This window comes from Sciurus vulgaris (assembly GCF_902686455.1).
Source record: "Sciurus vulgaris genome assembly, chromosome: 19".
Classification (NCBI taxonomy): Eukaryota; Metazoa; Chordata; class Mammalia; order Rodentia; family Sciuridae; genus Sciurus; species Sciurus vulgaris.
The window spans coordinates 8,665,180-8,689,665 of record NC_136480.1 but is presented as its reverse complement, the minus strand read 5'-3'; the positions used below and the strand labels follow the sequence as shown (position 1 = coordinate 8,689,665).

At 47.7% G+C, this 24,486-nt stretch overlaps 1 protein-coding gene across 1 annotated transcript in view; it reads right to left on the bottom strand.

Moving 5' to 3' along the window:
- ATP2B2 (ATPase plasma membrane Ca2+ transporting 2) overlaps window positions 1-24,486 on the bottom strand; it is a 406,022-nt gene that overhangs the window by 24,320 nt on the left and 357,216 nt on the right. Inside the window, 3 exon segments of the mRNA XM_079122219.1 lie at window positions 7,095-7,329; window positions 8,281-8,522; window positions 20,471-20,713. Of these exon segments, the coding sequence (XP_078978345.1) occupies window positions 7,095-7,329; window positions 8,281-8,522; window positions 20,471-20,713 (720 nt within the window).

Here is a 24,486-nt window from a genome sequence, read left to right as displayed (position 1 = left end):
ACCTGCTCCTCCCCAGGAGCCTCCCCTTGCAGAGCTGTGGATTTACCCAGAAACCAGGATGCGGAAATTAGCCTGGAGCTGTGGCAGCCCTTTATACACAACACAAATCAACTGAATGAGTGATTTGTACCCATGGGCAGTGACAAATAATAAAATAATAAGACCAAATTTGCTGCAAAATGTCTTTGAGGGGAAAAGAACACATCAAGGGCAGTAAAACCAGTTCTACAGAAACTCCAAAGCACATTAGAATTCTGGACCCAAGGGTGGAGTGTTGCACACCCTGGTGGCTGGGGGCTCACTACTATGCCTGCTCTGCCAAGCCATTGGTGAACTTGGAGACTGTATGGATTGAATTGTATTTCCCCCCAAAGTGACCCTGAAGTCCTAAGCCCCTACACCTGTGAAAGTGACCTTATTTGGAGAAAGGGTCTTTATGAAGGTAATTACACCAAGATGAGGTTCTCAGGAAAAGCCCGCATCCAGTATAACCGTGTCCTTATGCAGAGGGGAAATCCGGAGGCAGAGACATGCAGCCAAGGAGATGCCAGGTGAGGGCAAAGGCATGCCAAAGAATGACAAAGATGGTCAGCAAACCTCTAGAAGATAGGAAAGCGGTCTAGAGCAGGCCCTGCCCACACCCTGACTTCTTGGACTTCAGCCTCCAGAATTCTGAGACAGATTTCCATTGCTTTAGCTGCTCAGTTTGTGGTCTACTTGCTGCTCAACGGGGTTCAGTCTTGATAAATCCATTATTAAGTCGAAAATACCATAAGTCAACAAGGCACCAAATATACCTAACCTACCGAATAGCCTAGAGGAACTCAAATACCATGGGTCGGTCGCTTCCCCTCACGATTGTGGGCTGACAGGCAGCTGCTGCTTGGCACCAAGAGTTTTTCTGCCCCATACTACTAGTTTGGAAAAAGATCCAAATTTGAAATTCCAAGTACAGTTTCCATGGAATTGCTTTCACAACTTCATGAAGTTTAAAAAAAAAAATCCAAAATCTAATCATCTTTAGGTTGGGGACTACCTGTACTTTGTCATGGCTGCCCTGGCAAAATGGTACCAAGAGTTAAAACACTGAACCAACTCCTGAGGGTGATGGCTCTTGCCTGCAGCTCCTCTTTCCGCCCTCAGCAATCCTGCAAACGACCATCAACTTTGGACGTATCTCGCCTGTATCCACCACTCTCATTCTTCCTTCAGCCCTCACCCTTGGCCTGGTCCCTCTGTCTTGCCCCTGTCCTGGCCACCAGAGAAGCGCCTAAGTGCCAGCCTGTGGTGTGGCTCTCCAGGGGCTCCATCTTGACTCTTGCAAGAGAAAATCCAGACTCCTCTGCGTGACAACTCTGTGGTGGAGCAAGTAACATCTGCCCTGGGAGAGAGCATCCAGGTCCAGGTGAGGAGCCTGCTCTGGTTACTGGGGTGGTCCAAGAAGCAGCTCTGCAGGGACAGGGAGCGTTCTCCCCGTCGTTCACGGGATGACCACAGGGCTGCCTTGCGGGTTATTTCCAGGGGCTGGGGAAGAGTCTTCCTCTGCCTGTGCCTGGGCCACAGCAGCTGGTGACAGAAGTAAATGGAGCCGAGCAGGACAGAGTGGGGATATGGAATATCCAGGATCCCTTTATGTAATCTACTGCCCACACGGTGGCTGCAGCTTTGGCTGCAGCCCTCAGCTACCTCGTGTTCCACAGGACAGGAAAAAACTGCTGTTTTTCCGATCACACAACTTATTTGGCTTTTCTCCCAAGGGGAAGAAAAGGGGGTTTTATTTGTTTCAAAGATGTGTAAGATCCTTGAGTTGGAGTGAACTTTGTATTGTTTGACTGACCCTCTGCTCCCTGCACAGATCTGCTTCTATGTGTCCCCAACAGATGGCTGGCCAGCCTACATTGGCATGCCTCTGATGATGCTTTCTAAAATGAAATTTGGCTTATTCTTTCATGCAGCATTAAAAATTTTTTCTCCGTATTAATAGTGCTACTCTGTGTTAGAACTGTACACGTGTATGGTGACAGGGTCTTTGGGATAGCTAGGCCTAGGGCTTTGGGGGCACAGGGAATGCACTCTTACTTTTAGAAAGTTGTAGGTGGAGAGGAGAAATTGGGGAGAGCTTCCTGGAGGAAGGGCTGTTTGAGCCAGTTCTGTTGAGGCTCTGATGCTCACCCACAGTGCTGGGGCTGAGGCCACAACTAACTCAAAGTGGTCCTGGTTGCAGAAAGCCACCTGTGAGGTGCACAGGCAGACAAGGATTGGGGTGTGAAGGGGTCTGGGGGCATGCTGTAGGTTATCTGGAGGGGCTGGGGATGATGTCAGTCGGGGCTGGTGGTGAGGGGACTGTGGTCGGAAGGTGCTGAAACCAGGGCCTGTTCCTTCAAGTGTTGGGAGCCACACAAAGTGCAGAACTGGGAATGAGTTGATCAGTGCTGTGTTTTAGAAGGATTCCCACTTTAAGACTATCTCCTGGAGTCAAAATCGGCCACCCTCTGGGCTTCTTCAAACAAGCTGACTCTGTGGGAAATGGGGGGATTCTGTGACAAGGCGTAACAAGACTAACGGGACAGAGGCATGCAAATCCTCCACAACCTGGCTCCTAGCTTGCTTTCTAGACTATTTTTTCTCATAAATGCAATGGGGTATTCACTGGTTCCCCCATACTCAGTATCTACTATAGTTTAGACCTTGAACGTCCCCCAAAGGCCTGTGTGTTCAAGGCTTTGTCTCCAGACTATGGAGCTATTGGGAGGTGGTGGAAACCATAAAGGGTGGGCCCTAGTGGGAGGTCTTAGGTCACTGGGGGCATGTCCTGGAAGGGGACTGTGGACTTTAGGTCTCTTCCTCTTCTTTCTCTTTTGCTTCCTAGCTGTGATGTGAACTGCTTTGCTCTTCCATGTATTCCCACCATGATGTGTTGCCTCGACATGGACCAAAAAACACAATGGGGCCAACCAACCATGGGCTGAAACCTCCAAAACTATGAACCCAAATAAACCTCTTTTCTTTTCAAGTTGATCATCTCAGGTATTTTGTTATAGTAACTGAAAGCTGACTAATACAGAATTCTTTCTCACCTCCTTGTCTTTGCCCATTCTGTCCCTCCCTTAACCTCTATGTGTCATATCTTACCCATCTTACATGTAAAATGCTCTCAACTCGCAAAGCCATTCTGAATTCTTCCAATTCAGTGGGCTATTTCCTTAAACTGTCCTCAGTAGTTTCTTGAATCACTCAGTCATTCATCCATTCAATAAACAGTTATTGAACATCCTGTTCTGGGCACTAAGGATCCAGAGATGATTAAGACTGAAACCTCAGAGGCATTGATCTGGTTAAAATATGCTTTCCACATAAATAAAATTGCTGTTAATTTTTTTTTTTTGAAAAAGGCTTCATTTGCTAAAATTATCCTAGATATTTCTCACTGAGGAAAAATAGCCAGGAAATGGGTGCTTCCTGTTTTCATTAAATAAAGGCTTTTAAACATCTGTTGTTTCTGGTGACAGCCGTTGTCTGTGACTCTGAGGGCTCCAAACACCCCCAGATAACCCAGCAAGTCCCAGACCGTGGCTCTCCTGATGGCTTCATCCATGCTGGCTTCCATCAGCCTCAGTAATGCCTTAGGGTGAGAGTTCTGGCAAATGTGTTTTTAATCGGCTCTTGGTCTTTGGTGACCTCCAGGGAGGAGGGCAATGTGGAGATTCACCCCCTGGACAGCTGGGGAAACCAAGGGAGGTGGAAATTGTTTCCCTGCTATTGCAAAACAAATCAGAGCATGTCTAAGGACCCTAGAGGTGGCCCAGGTGGAGGCTGTCCTTTCTGGGCCTCACTAAGCTGGAGGCAGCATGCAGGGCACTTGCCCAGGAGATTCAGGGCAGGGTGACCAGGAAGCTGTAGAACAGAGCCCAGGAGTCTGTAGAAATACACCCACCATAGGTATGGATGCTCCCAGAGGGTCACCCACAAACCTGGTGACCGTGCTGGCGTGGAGGTGGAACTGGGGGACTAGAAGTGGCAGTAGTGTTAGTTCACACTTCTGTACTTTTGTGAACTTTTTGAATTTGGTTCCATGTCCACAGATCACCGATCCTAAAAAGCACATCAATAAGACCACTGTACCCATGGGGCTCCTTGGGTACTGCACCCATCCCCCCAGCTCCCAGGGGGAGACGCTGAATCAACAGGTCTGAGCTTTTCTACTTTCAAGTATCGTCCCCGGCAGCCTCGCCAGGGCCCTCAGTTGTGAACATCAGACGGTCCGAGTTTCTTGTTTTTCAGATGGAGAAACCGAGGCTAGAGGAAGGGATACACCTGAGGTCACCTAGGAGGAGTGGCAGGGGCAGAATCAGAGCCCACGTCCCCTGACTCTGCCAGGTCACTGCTGTTAAATGCAGTCTACATCTTCTGAATACCTTTTGAGGGCAAGCCAGGGGGACGGAGAAGGCCAATAGGGATGCCTTGAAGGAAGGAAGGACAAGCAGATGTCAGCATTGGTTTTCTAGGCTGCTGGCTCTCAGTCTGCAAAACCAGAGTCTGGCAGGGAGGCCAACCTCCCATTCTGCAGATGAGAAGACAGAGGCACAGAGAAGGCCAGTGGCTTTTTGGTGGCAAAGTTGGGACTGGCATCCAGGTCCTTTCCCAGAGTCTGTGTCTGAAGCCACTTACTCTGGATGACCGTCTGTCAACAGCAAATGCCAGGGGCCCAGCTTTGCTCCTCAGACCCTGGGCATGGGGAGCTCTTTCTCCTTTCCTCAGCCTCCTGATGTAGAAAGATTTGCCCCTTCTCTTTTTGTAGCATCCAGGCAAAGGTCCTGGGGCAGGAAGGCAGAAAACCTGGTCTAATCTGGATTTGCTCAGCCGTTTCCAGGGAGCCTTTGGGAACATCCCTGTCCCTCTGTGGGCCTCAGTGTTTCCATCTGCAAATTGGGATGTGCAGGAAGATGTCTGGGTGAGATGAAAGTTCAAACCTCTCGTCACTCATCTTGAGTGACTGTAAAGTCAGTTAGTGGATGATGATTGGCATTCGCAAAAAGAAGGTAGGACAGAAAATACTTCAGGACATTGCATTACTTTGTGGAATTCTTAGGTTGGTTAAGTGTGTGTGTTGACTTGAGTCGTGACATAAAATAGATTTCTTCTTATTGTGGGTTATAGCCAGAAAAAGGTTTCCATCTGATCCTCTTTTCCATCCCACCTCAGATGTATTTCCAAAGCATGGTGAAGAGCCAGGAGCTCGGGGAGGGGATGGAAGGAGGCTCTGGAAAGCAAGGACTGGGGAGTCCCTGAGGCACGGGTAGGCCAGCCTTGTACCTCACGGGGACCAGCCTCTGCTGCCTGTTCTGAGCAATTTCCAGTAAGGAGGTAACGCATCGCCATGAGGCCTGAGCCCATTAGCGGCTGGTAATGAGCGGGCATCCCCCGGGGAAGCTGATAAAAGGCCTGTCTGCCCAGGGAGAGCTGAGCTCTGCAGAAAAATATACGTGGACTCTGGTGCCAAGCTCCAGGGGTGGGAGTGCATTTGCTGTTTTAGGATCTGGGTAGGATGAGGAGGCCAAGTGAAAACCCATGTGTGTGTGTGTGTGTGTGTGTGTGTGTGTGTGTGTGAGAGAGAGAGAGAGAGAGAGAGAGAGAAAGAGAGAGGGAGAGAGGGGGAGAGAGAGGGAGAGAGAGAGAGAGGGAGAGAGAGAGACAGAGAGAGACACAGAGAGATTTGGTATCAGGCATGGTGTTGGAAGACTTGGGTTCAAGTCCATTCATTCCCATTCATTTCCCAAATCATATCAAGCGCATCCTGAAAGCTCAGCTGTGTGTCAGGGGATGCAATGTGTCACTGGATCCAGAGTAATGAATCTACTGGGAAAGGCACGAAGAAAGGGGACCTTCGTTTTGGGGCCATCTACCTCATGCCAGAAACTCTGCTTTTGCTCGTTCAAAATGGGGCAAACAGACCCTTCACAATACCCCAGGGTGTGCGTCTGTGTGTGCATGGGGGAGGATATTATTATCCAGATAAGGCTCAGAGAGCTTATGTAACTGGCCCAATGCCACACAGCCAGCAATTCTGGCACTTTGGATCTGGGGTTGGTCTGATGCCCGAGTTCACTCTGACTCCTCCCCCTGATACCTACATGTGAAAGTCAAGGCCTGAGGCCTCCAAGTTTCACTTGTTCTTTGGAATGCAGAATCTTACAGCATCAGGCCCAGCAACCTGGAGGGCAACGATTCTACCCTGTTTCCCTTGAAAGAGGGGAAACAGGCTCTGAGAGAGCAGGGATGAGCAGAACATGGTGTCAGGGCAGGCGGGGACACCGAGGCTGCCCCTGCTGGACACGCCGACCACAGCCTCGCTCCTCCCTGGGCAGCCCATCCTGCCCTTCCTGCCATGCTGCAGCTGGGGATTCTTGTCCTTCTCCCCGCAGGATGCAGGTTCAGCTAAAGGAAATTAGAGACCTACTGTGTGCCGAGTACCTGTTAGGGGTGCTCCCACGCATCACCTCCCTCCCTCCATTGTGAGGAAGGTGCTGTCGCCCCGCCCTCCTGCTAGCGTGTCACCTGCCATAACCTTGCAAGCTCTGTTCCCTGGACCGTCAGAGGCGTTACCAGCCAAGCTGGCCAGGGGATAGTGATTTTGAGCAACTGAACCTGGACGGTATAAATACTGATGGGGTTGCCACGCTTTGTGTTCTCCCAGGAGCAATGACCCTTCTTGTTAGTTGTGTCCTTTGCACAGGCCTGGGACCTGGGCTGAGGGACTTGTTTCCAGAGGGTCTGGTTCCTGTGAGGTAAAAGGCTTCTAAGGCAGGGGGGGTTCCCACACCTGTCCCCTGGGGGGTCAGAGGGAACAGCCCCTGGTGGCAGGGAGGACAGGCCCCACAGCAGAGCAATGTCTGCAGGCAGGCCATCTTTCCCCCGAGCGGACAGTGCCAAGCGCGGTCTGCACTGGCCTTACCGGGGTGAATGTTCAGGAGCCCTGAGGGCACTGCACCGAGACTGAGACGCAGAGAGGTGACAAGGCTTATTCCAGGTCGCCCGCTGGCTGGATTCCCAGCCTCGCCCCCTTCTCCTGATCTCGCTGACACCGGGGGGCCTACCTCAGGCCGAACGGGGTCCTCGATGCCCACCACGCAGATGCAGGTGAGGTCGTTGAGGATGTCATTCTCGTTGTCCCAGTCGGGCTCGGGGCTGCTGGGGAAGTCACGGTAGGCCACGCAGATGGTACGGAGCCCATCGCAGGCCATGGGCTCGATCACCTTCTTCACCATCTCGTCCCTGTCGCGGGGCCGGAAGACCCGGGGCTCGCCTGCCCCGTTGAGGATTTTGCAGCACCTGGGGGAGGGTGAAAGGGAGATAAATAAGGTCCAGTTTAGGGCCCAAGGTAAACCCCTGCCCACTGGGGATGTCCAGTTGGCCACTGAGGTCAGCCAATGCCCACCCAGTCCATTTCCCATAATGCCTCAGGACTACGTTCACCTAGCAAGCCCCCAGGGCCCAGGTAGGGGTAAAATCAGATGATCTTGAAATATCTGCTCAAGGCCATTCAGCAAGTGCAGTCCTGCTTTGCTCATATATATATATATATATATATATATATATATATATATATATATATTGTATCCACAAGGTTTCATTTGGAAAAGAAAATGGTTTTTAAAGGTCATCATACCTAGGTGAGCAGTTTCTGACTCTACTTGCACATTAGGAGGAGCATTCAATAAATACCCACGTGTGCACCCTGCCCTAGGGTTTCCAATTCAGGCTATCAGAAGTAAGTCCAATGATTGATGGTTCTCAAAAAAATCTCCATAGGGCAATTCCAAGGCAATACTAGTGTTGAGAACCACTGAGCTATATCAATCCCTTCAATGTACAAGTGGGCAAACTGAGGTCCAGAGAGGGGAAGTGACTTCCCTACCTCCCCAGGCTTATTTCTGGCTCAGAGAGTCAGAGGAACTTGCCTAGTTATAAAAAAATAACTACCATCAACAACCCTTTGAGAAGGGAAGCAAAATCTAACGGGGACTGTGGGTAGAACATCCTGGGGAACCAGTCTCTTAGAAGGAAGGGAGGACTCTTGTCTGTAGACATTTTTAAGAGGAAATAGTAAAAAAAGAAGTGGGCAAGGGGCTGGGCCTTGCTGTGTGACCTGGTGCTCAATGGACTCTCCAGTCCAGGGATGCTGCTAGGTCCGGCCTGGACAATGCCTGGCACTGCACGGCCTATAGGCCCAAACCTTCCTCTCCAGCTCAGCCCTCAGCCAGCGCCCTACTGGCCACTTACTTTTTGAGCACGATCTCAGAAGCACCCTTGCTGTACATGCGGAAGCTCTCGTCGGGCATCTTGATGACGGTGCTCATGGACTTACGCACGGAGTTGAAGGTGTACACCTTGTACAGCTTCTCCTCCGGCATCTGGCTGCGCACAGGCTCATAGTCCTGCTTCAGGTCCAGCACGAAGCCAAGCAGTCCGCATTCTGTCTTGTTGCCCACCTGCCGAGGCAGGGCACCCTCCTTCTCTGGGGGCTGTGGAGAGAGGCAGGCGTGGCTTGCACAGGGCAGGGCCTGCCCCAGGGAGCCCCTGCCCTGGCTGCTGGGTGATGACCCTCAGGGAAGGGTCTGAGCCCTGGATCCACCTTCTGCACCTGGCCTAGGATGTAAGTCACTGCATCCTAGGTTGAGTCCTGACTCCAGATGCCAATCATCAAGCAAGCTAGCTTTTAATAATTATGAACGATTTCAAGCATAAAAGAAGATAATGATAGAAACTGATGGACCTACCACCCTGCTTCATAGAATCTTGACATTATGCCATGTTTGCTTCAGAATTTTCTTTCTTAAGAAGCAAAACACATCACAGAAAGTTGAATCCCCTGTATCTCTTCTCATCTGCATACTTCATCTGTGACCCAGAATTAAACTTTATGTTAAATTTGACTTTAGTCTTTGCCATGTATGCGTTTGAAATTTTTATTTTGAGATAACTGTGGCCTTGTGTGGAGTAAGAAATAATAGAGAGAGCTGTCTTATAGCCTTCATCCAGTTTCCCCCGAGGTTAACCTCTTGCTTCATCAAAGTACAGTGTCACAAACAGGATTTCCACACCGACACGATCAAACTGGCCTTATTCAGATCTCACCAGCTTTACTTGCACTATGTGTGGGCGTGTGTGTGTGCGTGCGTGTATTTAGTGACCATCAACTCCTCCCTGGCCCGGGCCACCAATAATCTATCTCTACCCTTTCATCATTTTTTGTTGTTGCTGTTGTTGTGCTAGGGAGTGAATTCAGGACCTCATGCATGTTAAGTACCACTGATCTACACCCCCAGCCTGCTTCTGTCATTTGAAGACATTGAAACACGGAGTTGCACAGTAGGTTAATTTGGGAGATTGGCTTTGTTCACTCGGCATAATCCCCTTGCGATCCAGGCAAGCTGTTCCATGTGGCAATGATTTATTCTCTTCATTGGCTAAGTAGCGTTTCTCGGTGTGGATGCGCCATCTCATGTGATTTCGACTCAGGTTGAGCCAGATGAGATGGCTAGTTCTGCAGGTCAAAAATGGCCCAATGGTGGCAGGCAATTTCATGCCGTTTAACCTAATGTCAATCCGTGAAGGGCTCTTTTGCACTCTGAACACTGCATTCCAGGAGACTGTACACATTCTTTTGCAACTTGCTCTACTCACTCCGCATTCCATTGGTGAGATTCATTTGTTTCGGTTCTGGTTCGTTCTTTTCAACTGGTTGTGTAGATTTCATTACATGAATAAGGTGCAACTGATTGACTTATCCCTTTTGGTCCCTCCTTTTTTTTCTTCTCACTTGTTCTTTAATACTTGCTGTGTCTTGGACCTGTGCCAACAATGTCTGCTCCACAGACGCTCAGTTAAACAGGGGCTGCTCCTCCCCAGCCCCCTACTTCCTCATGTAGCCCATTTCTGCCTCTGAGCCTTTGCCTCTGCTGTTCAGGGCAGGTCCCTCTCCCTTCCCTCCTGGGCAAAGTCCTTGTGTTTTAAGGACCAGCTCAAACATCTCCTGTATTCAAAGACTGCCTCTGGGGGTCCATCTCTATTCCTCTCTGGGTTCTCAGGAGCAGGGCAGAGCCCAGCACCCAGCAGGTGCTTTCCAACTGCTTGGATGGCTAAAGGCAGCCCAGTCTTCTGGGCAAGATGCTCCACAGGGGCACTAAGGTGGGATTAGCCCCTCGTGGGAAGGGAAGATCTGCAGGTATGATCCACTCCCTTGGGTGCCCCCACATGTATGCACACCCACACATACCACTTGAGATTAATATGCAGCCACTAGATGGAGGTGGCTTTGGAAGCAGGAAAAGCCCCCAGAGATAAAACCAAACCCATAGCAACAAACATGCCTGTCCGGCTCCATCCCAGTAGTGACATTTTATGGATCTCAGATCAACCTTGAGCAAAGAACCCTCTGGATCCTGGTTGGTCCTCAGTCTCCTTCAGATTGCTCAAAATAGCAGCCTGGGCAGGAAGAAGAGGGATTCCAGAAGATGCCAACAGAGGCCAGTTATATAGGGACCCTCTGTGGTCAGTTGTGTCCTGGGCCTATTCTCCCCTTCTGCAGTTAAGGTTCAGGCCCAGGAAGCAGGTCCCACTCACAAGGGGACACAGGCATTAACATACCCAGAGATACACAGGGAGGAAAGAGACTTAGAACCTAATCATGTCCTCAGTTTCCCCACCTGTGAAATGGACGGGTGGGAGCAGATGGTTTCTGAGAGGAAATCAATGCTTTCCTTAAAGTAGACCTTGGTGAGGGATGGTGGAGTGGAGAAGGTCCGTCAGCAGGTGTTTTGGGGACCAGGGAAGGGGACAAGGCTCAGAACATCTCCCCAGGTCCTATAACCACCTTAACCTCCGTCTCAGCATCAGGCGCCTTGCAGTTGCTGCCTCTCCACACTCTCCGATGAGATTTCACTTGGAAGCACAGAAATTTCTGATGCAATTTCCCATTTCTGGCATTTAGGAAAACAAATTCTAAGAGCTTTTCTTTGTCTTCATAATATGTTGTGTGTGTGTGTGTGTGTGTGTGTGTGTATATATGATTTCATAATTAACTTTCTGGTGATTTCTAGAATTTTATGTATTTTCCAAAATCGTTTTTTTCCCCCCTCTCTACTAATGAAAGAAAACGACGACACCAAGGACTTAAATAAAAAAATGCCTAATTACTTATTTGCCCAAGAGAGCTGAGCAGTCATGCCTGCAAAACACCCGGCATTTTATTACCCTCTGTGAAATATTTTAATTTTCCTCTAAAAGGATTTCAAACAATCCATGGTTGCAAATGGCAGCGCTGCCTCCTCCGTAATTCAATTTGTTTCCGTGAACTCGAGCCTGAGATCGCCTACACGCGTTACTCAGAAGCGGGTAACCCTCCCCTTTTCTCTTTCGGTTTATTTATTTTTTATCCTGACAAACTCAGAGGTTCCGCTCCTGCTGTAAGAGTTCCAAGAGCCTTATTGGCTCCAGGACTCCAAGGCTGTAAAGGAGTTGAGGCGTCGGTATTGTTCCTGCTTGAAGGACAGTAAACAGCCCAGGAGGGAAGTGTCACAGATGTGCTGAGGGCTGGGCCCTGGGACTGTCCTGGGCACCCTGATTCCACGTCGAAGCTTCATCTGGTACATTTCCCTGCTCAGCTGTCGAGCCCTCTGGGAGTGCTGGGTGCGGCCATGGGCGTCACTTGGGACAATTCATGCTTCTGCTTTTGGGACGCTGGATGTTTTGGGAGTGAAGTGGGACTAAGGTCAATGACTGACGAGGAATTATAAACCACAAATTATAAATATACATGATACAAATTATAAATTACACCTGCAAAAATGAGAATATAAAAACCCCATAGCATGTATCACCTCATTTCCGTTAGAATATCTATTATTAAAAACACCACCAGGGGCTGGGGTGGTGGCTCAGTGGTAGAGCACTTGCCTGGCATGTGTGAGGTCCTGGGTTTGACACTCAGCACCACATAGAAATAAATTAAATAAAAAAAGATCCATTGACAACTAAAAACTATGAAACAAACAGAAACACCACCAGGGGCTGAGGTTATGGCTCAGTGGTAGAGCGCTTGCCCAGCATGTGTGAGGCACTGGGTTCCATCCTCAGCACTACATATAAATAAACAAATAAAATAAAGGTCTGTCAACATCAAAAAAATATATTAAAAAAAAAAAAAACCAAAACACGAACAAAAGAATCCCAGGAAATAACAAGTGTTGGCCAGACGAGGAGGGATTGGAATGCTTGTGCCTGGTTGGTAGAAATGTAAAGTGGTGCAGATGCTGTGGAAAAGAGCATGGCAATTCCTCAGAAAGCTAAACATAGACTAGCTATGTATCCAGCAAGGCCAAATTCTGGGTATACACCCGAAATAATTGAAAATAGAGACTTAAAGAGATATTTGCATACCCATGTTCACAGTAGTAGTATTCACAATAGCTAGGAGGTAGAAGCCTCATCCGTGCCCATCGACAGGTAAAAGGTAAACCAAACATGGCCTATGCATGCTAGGGAGTATTATGCAGTCTTAAAAAGGAAGCAGATTCTGACATAGGCTACCACACAGATGAACCTTGAGGACATTAGGCCAAGTGAAAAAAAGCCAGTTTCGGAAGGACAAATACTGCGTGGATCAACTTATATGAGGGTTTTAATCAATGTTTTTTTTTGCTGCTGTGACTATAGTATCTGACCAGCACAATTATAGAAGAGGAAGAGTTTATTTGAGGGCTGGTGGTTTCAGAGGTCTTAGTCCATAGAAAGCCGGCTTCATTCCTTGGGGCTTGAGGTGAGGCTGAACATCGTGGCAGGAGAGTGTGGCAGAGGGAAGGAGCGCACATGATGATCAGGAAGCAGAGAGAGAGAGAGAGAGAGACTCCACTTTCCAGATACAAAATATATGCCCCATAGCCACGCCCCCAATGAATACTCCCTCCAGCCACACCCCCCTTGCCTCCAGGTACCACTCAGGTAATTCTATCAGGGATCAATTTGCTGATTAGGTTAAAATTCTCACAACCCAATCATTTCTCCTCTGAATCTTCTTGCGTTGCCCCACACGTGAGCTTTTGGGGGACACCTCACATTCACACCATAACAATGAGATACCAAGAGGAGCTAAATTCATAGTCAGAAAGCAGAGTGCTTCCCAGGAGCTGCAGGGAGCAGGGATTGGGAAGTAAGAGTTTGATGTACAGAGTTTCAGTTTTGCAGGATGAGAATTCTCTGGATGGGTGGTGGTGGTGTTTGTGCAACACTGTCAAGGTACTAAAGTATATATTTAAAAATGGTCGATTTTAAATTTCATGTCAACACACACACACAAAAAAAAGGTCGATTTTGTAAATCGGTAAATTTGGTAAATTTTGTGATATGTGTATTTTACCACTATGAAGGAAAAAAACCCAAAACAAACCCCATGATAATTGCTATGGTTTGGATCTGAAATGTCCCTCAAGGGCCCATCTCCCTCGCTTGGTGCTATTGGAATGTGGTGGGGACTTTGAGAAGTGAGCCTAGTGGGAGGTATTTAGGTTACGGGGTTCATGCTCTTAAAGAAAATATCAGGACCCCAATCCCTTCTTTTTTCTCTCTCACTTCCTGGTTGTGAGCCGGCAGTCCTGCTCCCCTGAGGTGCTCCTACCACCATGTGCTGCCACAGGCCCAAAGCAATGGTGCCCATGAGTCATGGGCTGGAGTCTCCAAAACTGTGAGCCAAAATAAACCTTTTTAAAACAATAAGTTGATTTACCTCAGGTATTTGTTACAGTGACAGAAAGCTGACCAACGCAGTAGGGACCCCCATGGCACGGTAAACTACAATGTGAGTGAAGCCTCTCTCGATGCCCTGATTAACCACCAGCCCCACCTCAACGGCAGCAGCCACGACCAGCTTTCCGAATGCCTGCTCAGTGCTCATGGCTTCCCTGAGCTCTTCATGTGCATCCTCTCACTGCACCTTCACAGCTCCTAGGGGGCAGGGACGGTTATTCCCTTTTCATAGTTGTGGAAATTGAGGTCCAGCAAGATGAGGTGACACTGCTAAGAAGTGGCTGAGCTAGGACCCAGGTGGTTCCCAGATCTGCACCCCACCGCACATGCTTCCCGACAGCACCCACCTCTGCTCTCTAGCACTGGAGCCCGTTGGTTAAGAGCTAAGTGTGGGGGGGGCACTGCAGAGTCTGGGGAGCACAGAGCAGTCTGCCCTGCTCCCCTCTGCACTCACCTCTAGCATGGCGGACCATCCAATGAGTGTCAAATGAACTGACGAATCACTTTGTGTCCTCGCCTGGGCTGCTGCCAGCCAGCACAACCACGATTCCCCAAAGGAATTTGGGGCAAAATTTAGCTCCAGAACTGTCATCTAAGAGGCTGCTTCTGCTGGGGCTTCTCAGGGGCCAGGTCTGAGGAGAGCAAGGTGGCCAAGGCAGGCCAGCAAGCCACAGGACCTTCCCTGGAAGTTATGTAGGCAGCGTGGGTGTCCAGGGTGACAGAATCCCCCTGCGATGTGGAGGACCACGTTGGAAAGTAAACTCTTTGGGGATCTTCCCAAGTTCATGGGTGCACTGCTATGTGGTGTGTGTGTGTGTGTGTGTGTGTGTGTGTGTGAGAGAGAGAGAGAGAGAGAGAGAGAGAGAGAGAGAGAGAGACAGAGAGAGAGAGACAGAGAGAGAGAGAGACAGAGAGAGAGAGAGACAGAGAGAGAGGGAGGGCAGGCAAAGGGAAAGGGATCAACAGCTCTATTAAAAACTGGGCTTCTCCACGGGGGTGATCTGCTTTAAGTCACTTCCTCTCACAGAGTGTCTGCAACACTTGTTGAAGTCAACACGCCCTCACATCACCCCCATCTCGTGTCTTACAAAGTCCCTTCCAGAGCCTTCCACACAGGTTCTAATGTTCTTGGAGAATATGATCAGGCAGATTCTTCCTGCTGTTTTGGTTATTCTTGGGGCTAGGGACCTGGGGTTTCATTTTTAGTTTGTTTATTTGTTTTTTTTTTTGTACTGGGGATTTAAACCTGGGGTGCTCTATCACTGAGCGACATCATAAATCCTTTCTATTTTTGAGACAGGGTCTTACTAAGTTGCTGAGGGTCTTGCTAAGTTTCAGAGGCTGGCCTTGACTTTGGGATCCTCCTGCCTTAGTCTCCTGAGTGAACTGTGATTTCAGGCAAGTGCCACTGCACCTGAAGTCTAGATTCTCACTAGATGAATCTGGCTTATCTGTTCAGGAAAACCACCCTTCTGGGGTGATCCTTCCTCCTGAATTACTTTGGGGGCTCTGGGTGGAGATTAGTTTTTCTCTCCATAGTTTATGTTTTTAGATATATGACACTGTCTTTCATCAGTTCAGCTCAACATGTATCCATCCTCATTTTAATAATTCAACGGTCACCTGCAGGGTCACCTTACTTTATAAGAGGTCTCATAAGACACAGCACTCAAGTCTGCTCGGGTGGTTTCGGTAGGCAGGCTGAACATGGGCAGAAAAGGAAATCGTTTTCCCAAGAAAGCTCAATGTCTCAGAAGTGTGAGGAAGGAGCTATTTCCAGCTAAGGCTCAGCTGTGGCTCAGAGGAGTGGCACATAAGCAGGGAGACAAGTAGCAGCCAGGAGAAGTCTTAGCATATGAAGCATTGGAGGTCACAAAGCAAATCTGAGGTGGTGCCAGGATTTCTGAGGCAGAAAAACAATTTTTGACAAAAAGAAGACTCATGCAGTTTCCCCTGGGGGAAAGGGAAGTTTCTAATGGTTAGAAATAAAAGTGGAAAGAAAAGAGCACCCCCCCCCCCATCTCAGAAGGAATGGGCAAGGGGCTGAGGCTGGTTTCCTGGGCCCCTTTTCTGGCCTCCCTTCCTGCAACCTTGGCCCTTGCATCCCCTTCACCTGTGCCTGGAGTGCTTCTTTTGCCTAATTTTGCATTATTCTGGCTCCCAAAGAAATGCCCAGGCACACACCACCATGTTTTCTGAATAAACCATGAATATTAAGTTATCTGGGTCTTTGTTGGGCTGTGCCTGCCTAGAATTTCCTTTCCCCCTTACCACCATGCTGCAAACTTCTCTGGCAGTCTCTGGATTCAACTTCATCACTGGTGGTCAGGAATGACTGTGGTAGTTTACTTGATGTTTTTGCAGCTCAATTTTCCTAGCTGCAAGATGGGAGGGGTTCTATTTGGCCTGATGAGTTGAAAGGGATGTGTAGGGTCAAGCAAGACTGACTGGCAAAGTCAACTACAGAGAGTAAGGCTCAGAAAGAATAACGGCAGTAATGAGAGTAATAACTGACATGGACAGAGAGCTTGTTGCACTGTGCTGGGTACTCTGCCTTGATTAGTCTTATCTACATGTCACAACTGGCTGGGCATGGTAGTACATGCTTGTAATCTCAGAACTCGGGAGGCAGAGGCAGGAGGATTTCAAGTTTGAGGCCAGTCTCTGCAGCCTAGTGAGATCCTGCCTCAGAATTAAAAAATAAAAAGGGCTGGGGATATAGCTCAATGGTAGAACACCCCTGGGTTCTTTACCCACCTTTGCAAATACACAAGTAGTTTTGTTCATGTTTTAAAGAAGAAAAGGCATCAGTAATTAGGAGCTCTCTGGTTCAATGAGCACAGTTTGGATGGCTGAGGGAAATTGCAGAGACCAGCTTGGTAAGTTGGAGGAGTTGACAAAGCACTCGTGTTGTCCATGGAACTGGACCCAGGTCACCTCTTACCTCTGGCTGTCCCAGAAAGAGGTTATCAGTCCTGTCCAGAGACCCCTATTAATGCATACTCACCCATTCACTCACCTACCCCAACATACACCCATTTATCCACTTACCCATCTACCTTCCATCCATCCCCCCTTCCATTCATCTATCCATCTGTTCCTCCCTACCTATCCATCTTCTCATTGATTAATTCACTACCCACTATTTCCTACCCACCACCCATTATTTCCCAAAGGCCTATGCTGGGGGAACTAGAGAAGACTCAACTGTGTCTCTCACTCTCAAAGAGCCAGTAGCCTGCATCAGATAGCGAACAGAGACTAAGAACTGGTGCTCACATGAAGCGGAAAACACAGTGTGTGTGAGCCTGGCTCTCGCCAGGGTCTCGATTTCCTTGGCCAGGTCCATTTTTGTGTCTAAGCAGATGGGTAGTAAAAGTGAAGGACATTGCGTATACTTCCTGCCCCATCTCCTCTTGTATGATTTCAGTTCATCCTGTAGTCTAGATTTCCCAGCCTGGTCTGGGATGCCTGGATTTTTTCTGTGGACCAAGCTACCTCAGCCTCTTTACTGTCTTCATCAGGACCAAGAAAGGGTGACCTGAGAGTCCCCTTGTTCCATCTGATTGGCAGGACTTGCACGGGAAACTGACCCTGGATTCCAAACCTGTTCCCAAGACTACATAGTCTAATGGTGTTGCAGGATTGGTTTCAATGACTAGGAACCTGGCTGGGCCCCCAACTCAACAGCTGGCTTTAGGGTGACCAGATGTTGACTTTGCTACTAATTGGCTTTGGACAAGACCCTTTCCCTCTCTATCCTGATGTCTCTGCTGTCATTTATTTATTTGTTGGTCTGTATTGCCACAAATGGAATCCTCTTTTAATGGGTAATTTTATTGCTGAAAAACTACTTAGTCATCCTGCATGATAATTATGTGCCAGGGCATAGTGCTCAGTACTTCTCACTTACTGATTTTATCCTCGCAATAATCCTATTATTTTCCCCAAGAAACTAAGGCACAGAGAAGTTAAGTAGCTTGTTTATATTCACACAGCTAGTGAGGGATTTGAACCCAGGCCGTCTGGTTCCAGAATAGGAGTTTTGACCACTGTCTACTCATACCAGGGGATCTATTGTCCCTCTCACATTGATGGCTGTCAGCAAAAAGAACCATGTGGTCATGATACTTTCAGGAAAGAGCCAGAAAATACAGGTACACGGGTTCTAGGATCCCAGGATTCAAAGTATAGCAACAGGGACCCTATGTGACTTCTTGACTTGGATTACAAACCAAGGACCCCGATTCCCAGGTCACTGGGAATCACAGCTCACTGTGGGAATCACAGGTCACTGGGAATTCCACAGCTTTAGCAGCTGGGAATGAGTCCACCTTCTCCCCAGGTGGACTCACTGACCCTTGTCTTTTATGCCACCTGGACACAGCCTCAGTCCACCAACATTTGTAAATAAGATTTCAGCTTCCCAAACACCACTGTTCCAAAGACCACTCGATGGAGATTTAATATCATGGTGACGTTTCTGCAGCCCTCCTGATAGATCCCAAGAACTTCCTTTGACTGTAATTGAATAATATACATCTCAATCCAAGCCCACCCCACAGGGCTGTGCCCACGTGTCCGTCCCCATAGCCAGAAACCTGTTCTGGGAATTGCCCACTACCCTCTCTGCCACATCTGTGGGACGAACTCGTTCACAGCAACTCGGTTATTTTAGGAAGGACTTCGGAACCAAATAAAGCATCATTGCTGATCTCTTTTGATTCCCAAATCAGGGGAGAAAGAAGACAAAAATGTCATTTCTGGCATCACCCGCAGGGTTCTCTATCGCTGGTCTGCACATGTTCTCCGACCTACTTTCCCCTTTGTCGATTCTGCCTCCCTTGGCATGCAGCCCCGGGGTGACGTGGGTGGCCGTGAGAGGCAGGGAGCAGCAGCCGCCTCCTCATCCCCGCAGCGACCCTAGGTCCCTCGCTGCTGACTCATGCTGCTGACTCCCCAACTTGGCGGCTCCCACAAATCCAACCAGATTATGAAGGCTGCAGCTGGCTTAGCGCAGAAGGGGAAGGTTGGGGCACGGACACATGTGGAGGGGAAGCAAAAAAGCTCAGTTGATTTGCCCAGATGCACATGAAACGGAAATGCCCTGCATCTGGGAGCTGGTGGACATCTGGATGAATGATCTCTGGGCTTCTAGTCCATAATCCAAATGCTGGTTAATTACTAAGAGGTAACCTGTGTTTCTAAGCCAGAGAGGGATCCCAGCATGGTGAGACTAAGCAGCGTGGCTGAGAGAGTAAGGTGGTTTTCTTTTTCTTTATCAAAATGAGTAATTTTGCTACTACTAGTAACAACGATGGTATCACTGGTGGCAGACTGTTTATGAAAATGGTCACAATTATTTCCCGCTATGAATCCATGTCCTATGTGGCACCTCCCAGCAAGAGGTAGAGTCTCTAATTCACTCTGTGAATCTGGGCTGGCCTCCCGACTTGCACTGGTCAACAGAATGTGTCAAAGTGACCATGTGCCAGTTTAGAGCCCAGTTCTTAGAAGACCCTGCACACCTCAGTTCTAAGATCCCTGTTATCACCATGCAAACAAGTCCAGACTAGCCTGCCACAGGAGGTGAGACCACCGGGCAGAGCAGAGGCAGCCTGGAGGAGGCCAGGCCTGATCAGCCAACAGTCTTGCCAAGAGCAGCAGAGTTGACCACTCGAAGCTCTGCAGACATGAGGGAGCTCAGCTGAGACTGGAAGAGTCACCTTGCTGAGCCTAGCCAGAACAACTGAATTGCAGGATTGCTAACTAAATATAGCCAACGCGTAGTACCTGTGGGGGACTGGTTTCAGGACCGACGGTAGATACCAAAATCTGTGGATGCTCAGCCCCTTAAAGAGGATGGCATAGCATTTACATAGAACCCACGCAATTCCTTCCCATATTTTAAATGGTCTCTAGCTGATTTATAATACTAAACTAAATATTACACGTAAAGAGTGGTTTTACTGTATTGTTTAGGGAATAATGACAAGAAAAAAGTCTGCACAAGTGTTGTATAGACGCAACCAGTTTAAGTCCTAACTAGAAAAATTTTTGCATATTTTTGACCCACATCTGATGGAATCAGTGTGTACAATCCACAGACATGGAGTGCTGACTGTGCAGTTTCGTTTTGTGCCACTAAATTTTGAACTGTGTGTCTTTGTTTTTGGTACCGGGGATTGAACCCATGGTTGCCTAGCCACGGAGTTGCATCCCCAGCCCTTTTTATTTTTTGAGACAGGGTCTCACTAGGTTGCTTAGGGCCTAACTTGCTGAGGTTGGCCTTGAACCCTCAATCCTCCTGCCTCGGCCTCTGGAGTGACTGGGATTACGGGTGTGCACCACCACATCTGGCTCGAAGTATTTTGTTTTGTTAAAATCTAATTAATGAAAACTTCTGTTTTTGTCAAGGGGGGTCAAGGGCAGGATTTAGAAACAATAATCAATGATAATAATTAACAATCTTTTCTGTTTGATGACACAAACATTAAAGTTAGCAGAATATCGAATCCAACAGAAATGAGTTGCTTATTATCTGACCATCCGGGAATGTATCAGCAGGGGTTGAGAACACCAATGCCAATGTTTAACCTGCCCACTACTTCTGCCTCACGCCGCGGACCAACGCGTCCCCTAGCGGAGGATGCCACAGGTGCCCACTTACCAGAATCTTGGTGGTGTAGGCGCTGTTGATGGCGATGGCGTTGACCAGCAGCTCCATGGTCTTGGCGTTGATGGAGCTGGGATCGGGGATCTCCTTGTAGTGGACGTCGCCGACGTAGGCCTGCACCACCGTCATGCGATTGGTGGTCAGAGTGCCTGTCTTGTCCGAGCAGATGGCCGTGGCATTGCCCATGGTCTCACAGGCGTCCAGGTGGCGTACTAGGTTGTTGTCCTTCATCATTTTCTGGGAGAAGGGGCAGGTAAGAGGGCGATGGTGAGGAGGACGGTGGGGGAGAAGGGGTGCCTGGGGGCACTGGGTGATATGTCATCACTGAGGCCGGGCTGCCTTGGTTTCTGATGTTCTTCTGCACATCAGAGGGTCTTGGATGTCACAGCCTCTTACACCCGGACTTCTTTTTAGTGAACGGCCCTTTCTTTCTCTTTTTTTTATTTGAACCATTTTAAAGATTAATTTCTGACTTTGAGGGACAGAAGTAATTTACACTATGGAAAAAAATAGTGGAAAAAATAAAAAAAATAAGGTTGGATCCCTCTCAATTCCTAATATTTTACTCTTAAAAATTTTTTTTTTAGTTGTTGATGGACCTTTATTTTATTTTTGAAATTTATTTGGCTGTGGTGATGAGAATTGAACCCAGTGCCTCACACATGCTAGGCAAGCATTCTACCACTGAGCTACAACCCCAGCCCAATATTTTACTCTTAACCAGACATAAATAATTATTTCTCATTTGGTGATGGACTTTCTCAAATGTATCATCTTCTACTAGTGTCTGGTTTTTACTGTCATTTCAGTTTTGCCAAAAGTAAATAAGTTTCAGATATATGTGTTTATAGGTATAGGGGAACATTTGGAAAAATACCAAAACGGTAGTGTCATTTCTTGGTGATAAACTTTTAGATTTTTATTGACTTCTTTTTAAAAAAATCTGTAGATTCAATTTTTCTATAGTGGACACATAACTTTCACCATAAAAACTATGAATTTCTTTTAAACAAAAATATACAAAAAGGGGGCTGGGATTGTAGCTCAGTGGTAGAGCACTTGCCTAGCATGTGTGAGGCACTGGGTTTGATCCTCGGTACCACATAAAAATAAATAAAATAAATGTATTGTGTCCATTTACAACTAAAAAAATTTTAAAAATACACAAAAAGGAAAATGAAAAGTAAGCCATAAGCTGCCACCTAGAACAGCTACATCTTACATATCAACATTTTTTCTTTTTAAATTTATAACAAAATGGAGCCCTACTATACATATTATTATTAATATATATATTTTTTTATAGTCTCCCCCGCTCTGGCTCAGCTCCACACTCCTTGCTTTTTCTAGGTTCTCAAACAAGTGAATAAAATAAAGTAATTTTCAAAGAACCACCACCATTTTTCATGCAGGTGCTTTGGTAAGGAAGGGCGTGCAAAGCTGCCTGAGGCTGAATCAGATGGAGTCTTAGTCTGTGCCCAGAGATTTTTGTTCTCCCCTTTGGTACCAGGGATCGAACCCAGGGGCACTTAACCCCTGAGCCACATCCCCAGCCCTTTTTGTGTTTCATTTAGAGACAGGGTTTTGATAAGTTGCTTCAGGCCTTGCTAAATTGCTGAGGTTGGCTTTGAACTCGGATCCTCCTGCCTCAGCCTCCGGAGCAGTTGGGATTACAGGTGTGCGTCATCCTGCCCAGCTGGGCTTAGAGATTTGATTTCCTTTATTTTTGTTCCTCGTTATAATTCTTTATAGCAAGAGTAAATTCAGAGTGCAATTTGAATAATTTTAATAGAGGTTTAAGTTAAATATTGGTAGGATGATGTGCTAATGCATTTTTCTTTATAATCTATGGCAATAATGCCAATAAATGTATGTTGAATGGTTGATCGACATTTGGAATTTGCAATACACTTTGCAGTCTGCAAAGTCCATTTGCATTTATGTTCTCATATGATGTTGTAAGAATCCTGTGAACCCTGAGAAGATCTGTTTTGGCAACTGAAGAAATCTAGGCAAAGACATTGGACCAGGATAACATACCCAGTGAGGTTAAAGGCTGGTGTTTGAACCCAGCTCTGCTTAACTGCACAGCCTGGATCATTCCATGGAGCCTCAGCCCGTCTTCTCTCTCTGAAGAGGGTGGTCTATGGGCTTGAGAATCCCTAAGTTTGGGACTGTCCAATAGGGTAGCTCCATGGGGCTACTACTGAGCACTTGAAAGGTGACTAGTCCAAAGTGTAAATGCAAGAAGCACATTGGATTTTGAAGACATTATGAAAAAAGAAATAGCTCTATAATTTTTTATATTGATTGCATGTTACATTAATAATAATTTGGATATATTGGGTTAAGTGAATTGCATTATTAACGTTACCTTCACCTGTTCCTTTTTTACTTTTAAGAAAATGTGGCTACTTGACATTTAATGTGGTTCACATTCTGTTGCTCCCAGGCAGCACTGATCCAAGTGGTCATTGCTGGGCTCTTGATGGTGGTTCCCACGTCCAGGCTGCCTCTTGTGGGCTGGGTGCTCCAAGTTTATCAAGTGACTGCATAAGTAACATGACCTAAGATGACCAAAGCTAACAGGTGCCAGAGAGACAAACTGTAGACAGCACAGAGGCCTACGATTGTCTAGACACAGGACTCCTCCAAACCCAGTCTGTGCAGCTTTCAAGGGGATCCCCAGTGCAGTGGGGTGGCCGTGGAGCCCCTACTCATGGCTATGTAATGTTGCCCCTCTCCAGTCCCTGGGCTCCCGAGGAGCATCTTCACGTGACCTGTTTGGGCTTTTGTGTGTGGGATGGAGTTTCTTTGAAAACCCTAAAACACAGAGACGATAAGGGCTGTATACTTTTCACAGAGCTGCTACTTCCTGGCACCAGCCTGGAGATCTCTTTTCTGGATGAAATTACATCAGAGAGCCCAGCCCAAATTCCAGCTTGGAAACAGATGCTCACTGTGCCCTCCAAAGACCCTGCCAATTTCTTGGGGTGGACACCTTGTTTATAAACACAACCACGCCTCTGCCCTCGTGGGGATACTGGGCAAAAAAACACAACAACAAAAAAAACAACAACAAAATTAAACCCAGAGTCCTGCCCTCTGAGGTGGGGAAAGCCTGGGCGAAGGGAAGAAATGGGCAGGATGTGAGTGCCTTGGAGTGACCCACAGAAGGTCAGACTTGTGGCATTTGGGACCCACGGATGACCACTGCCTGGGCAGGTACTTACGAAAAGCACCCCCAGACCTGAGCTTCCCCAGTGAACATCCACTGCCCAACAGCCCTTCATTTAACTGCTTTTAAAACCTCTTATATTTTCAGTCTATATCCAAGGTGAGGAAGCTTCCACTAAGTTAGGCTTCCTTTTGTTTTCGGCCTACCTCGTTCACACTTTAGATCGCGACCTCTGAGATTAGTTGTGTAAATGCTACGTCTACCAGGGGCCTATTACTGTGGCTGCCAGACTTTGACTTATATACAGTGGGATGGGGATAGGTTTTAACTGCAAGCGAGGTCTGGATTTTATTTAATTTTTGCAGTATGAGGGACAGAACCCAGAGCCTCATGCATGCTAGGCAAGTACTCTACTACTGAGCTACAGCCTCAGTCCTATTTTATTTTGGTGGGGTGGAGATGATTGTCAATACAAATCTGGAGAATGTATATTAAGTGCAGATTATTTTTTATTTTTTTGCAGTGCTGGGCATTGAACCCAGGGCCTTGTGCTTGCGAGGCAAGCACTCTACCAACTGAGCTATATCCCCAGCCCTATTAAGTGAAGAGTTTTGACTTCTCTTGAAAGAACTGAAGGTCTGACCACCCCGGGCCTGCATTCCTACCAGGTGACATTTGGCTGGGTGGAAGTGGAGACCCCTGTGTCTGGGGTGCAGCTCTTGGGTTTGCCCCCAGCTTCCACAGGTATCTGAGTTTTGGGGACAGAAGATATCTTCTCTGAACCCCTGGTGTGTCCATATGCTTCTTGGCTCATTTCTCAATCCCAGCACCA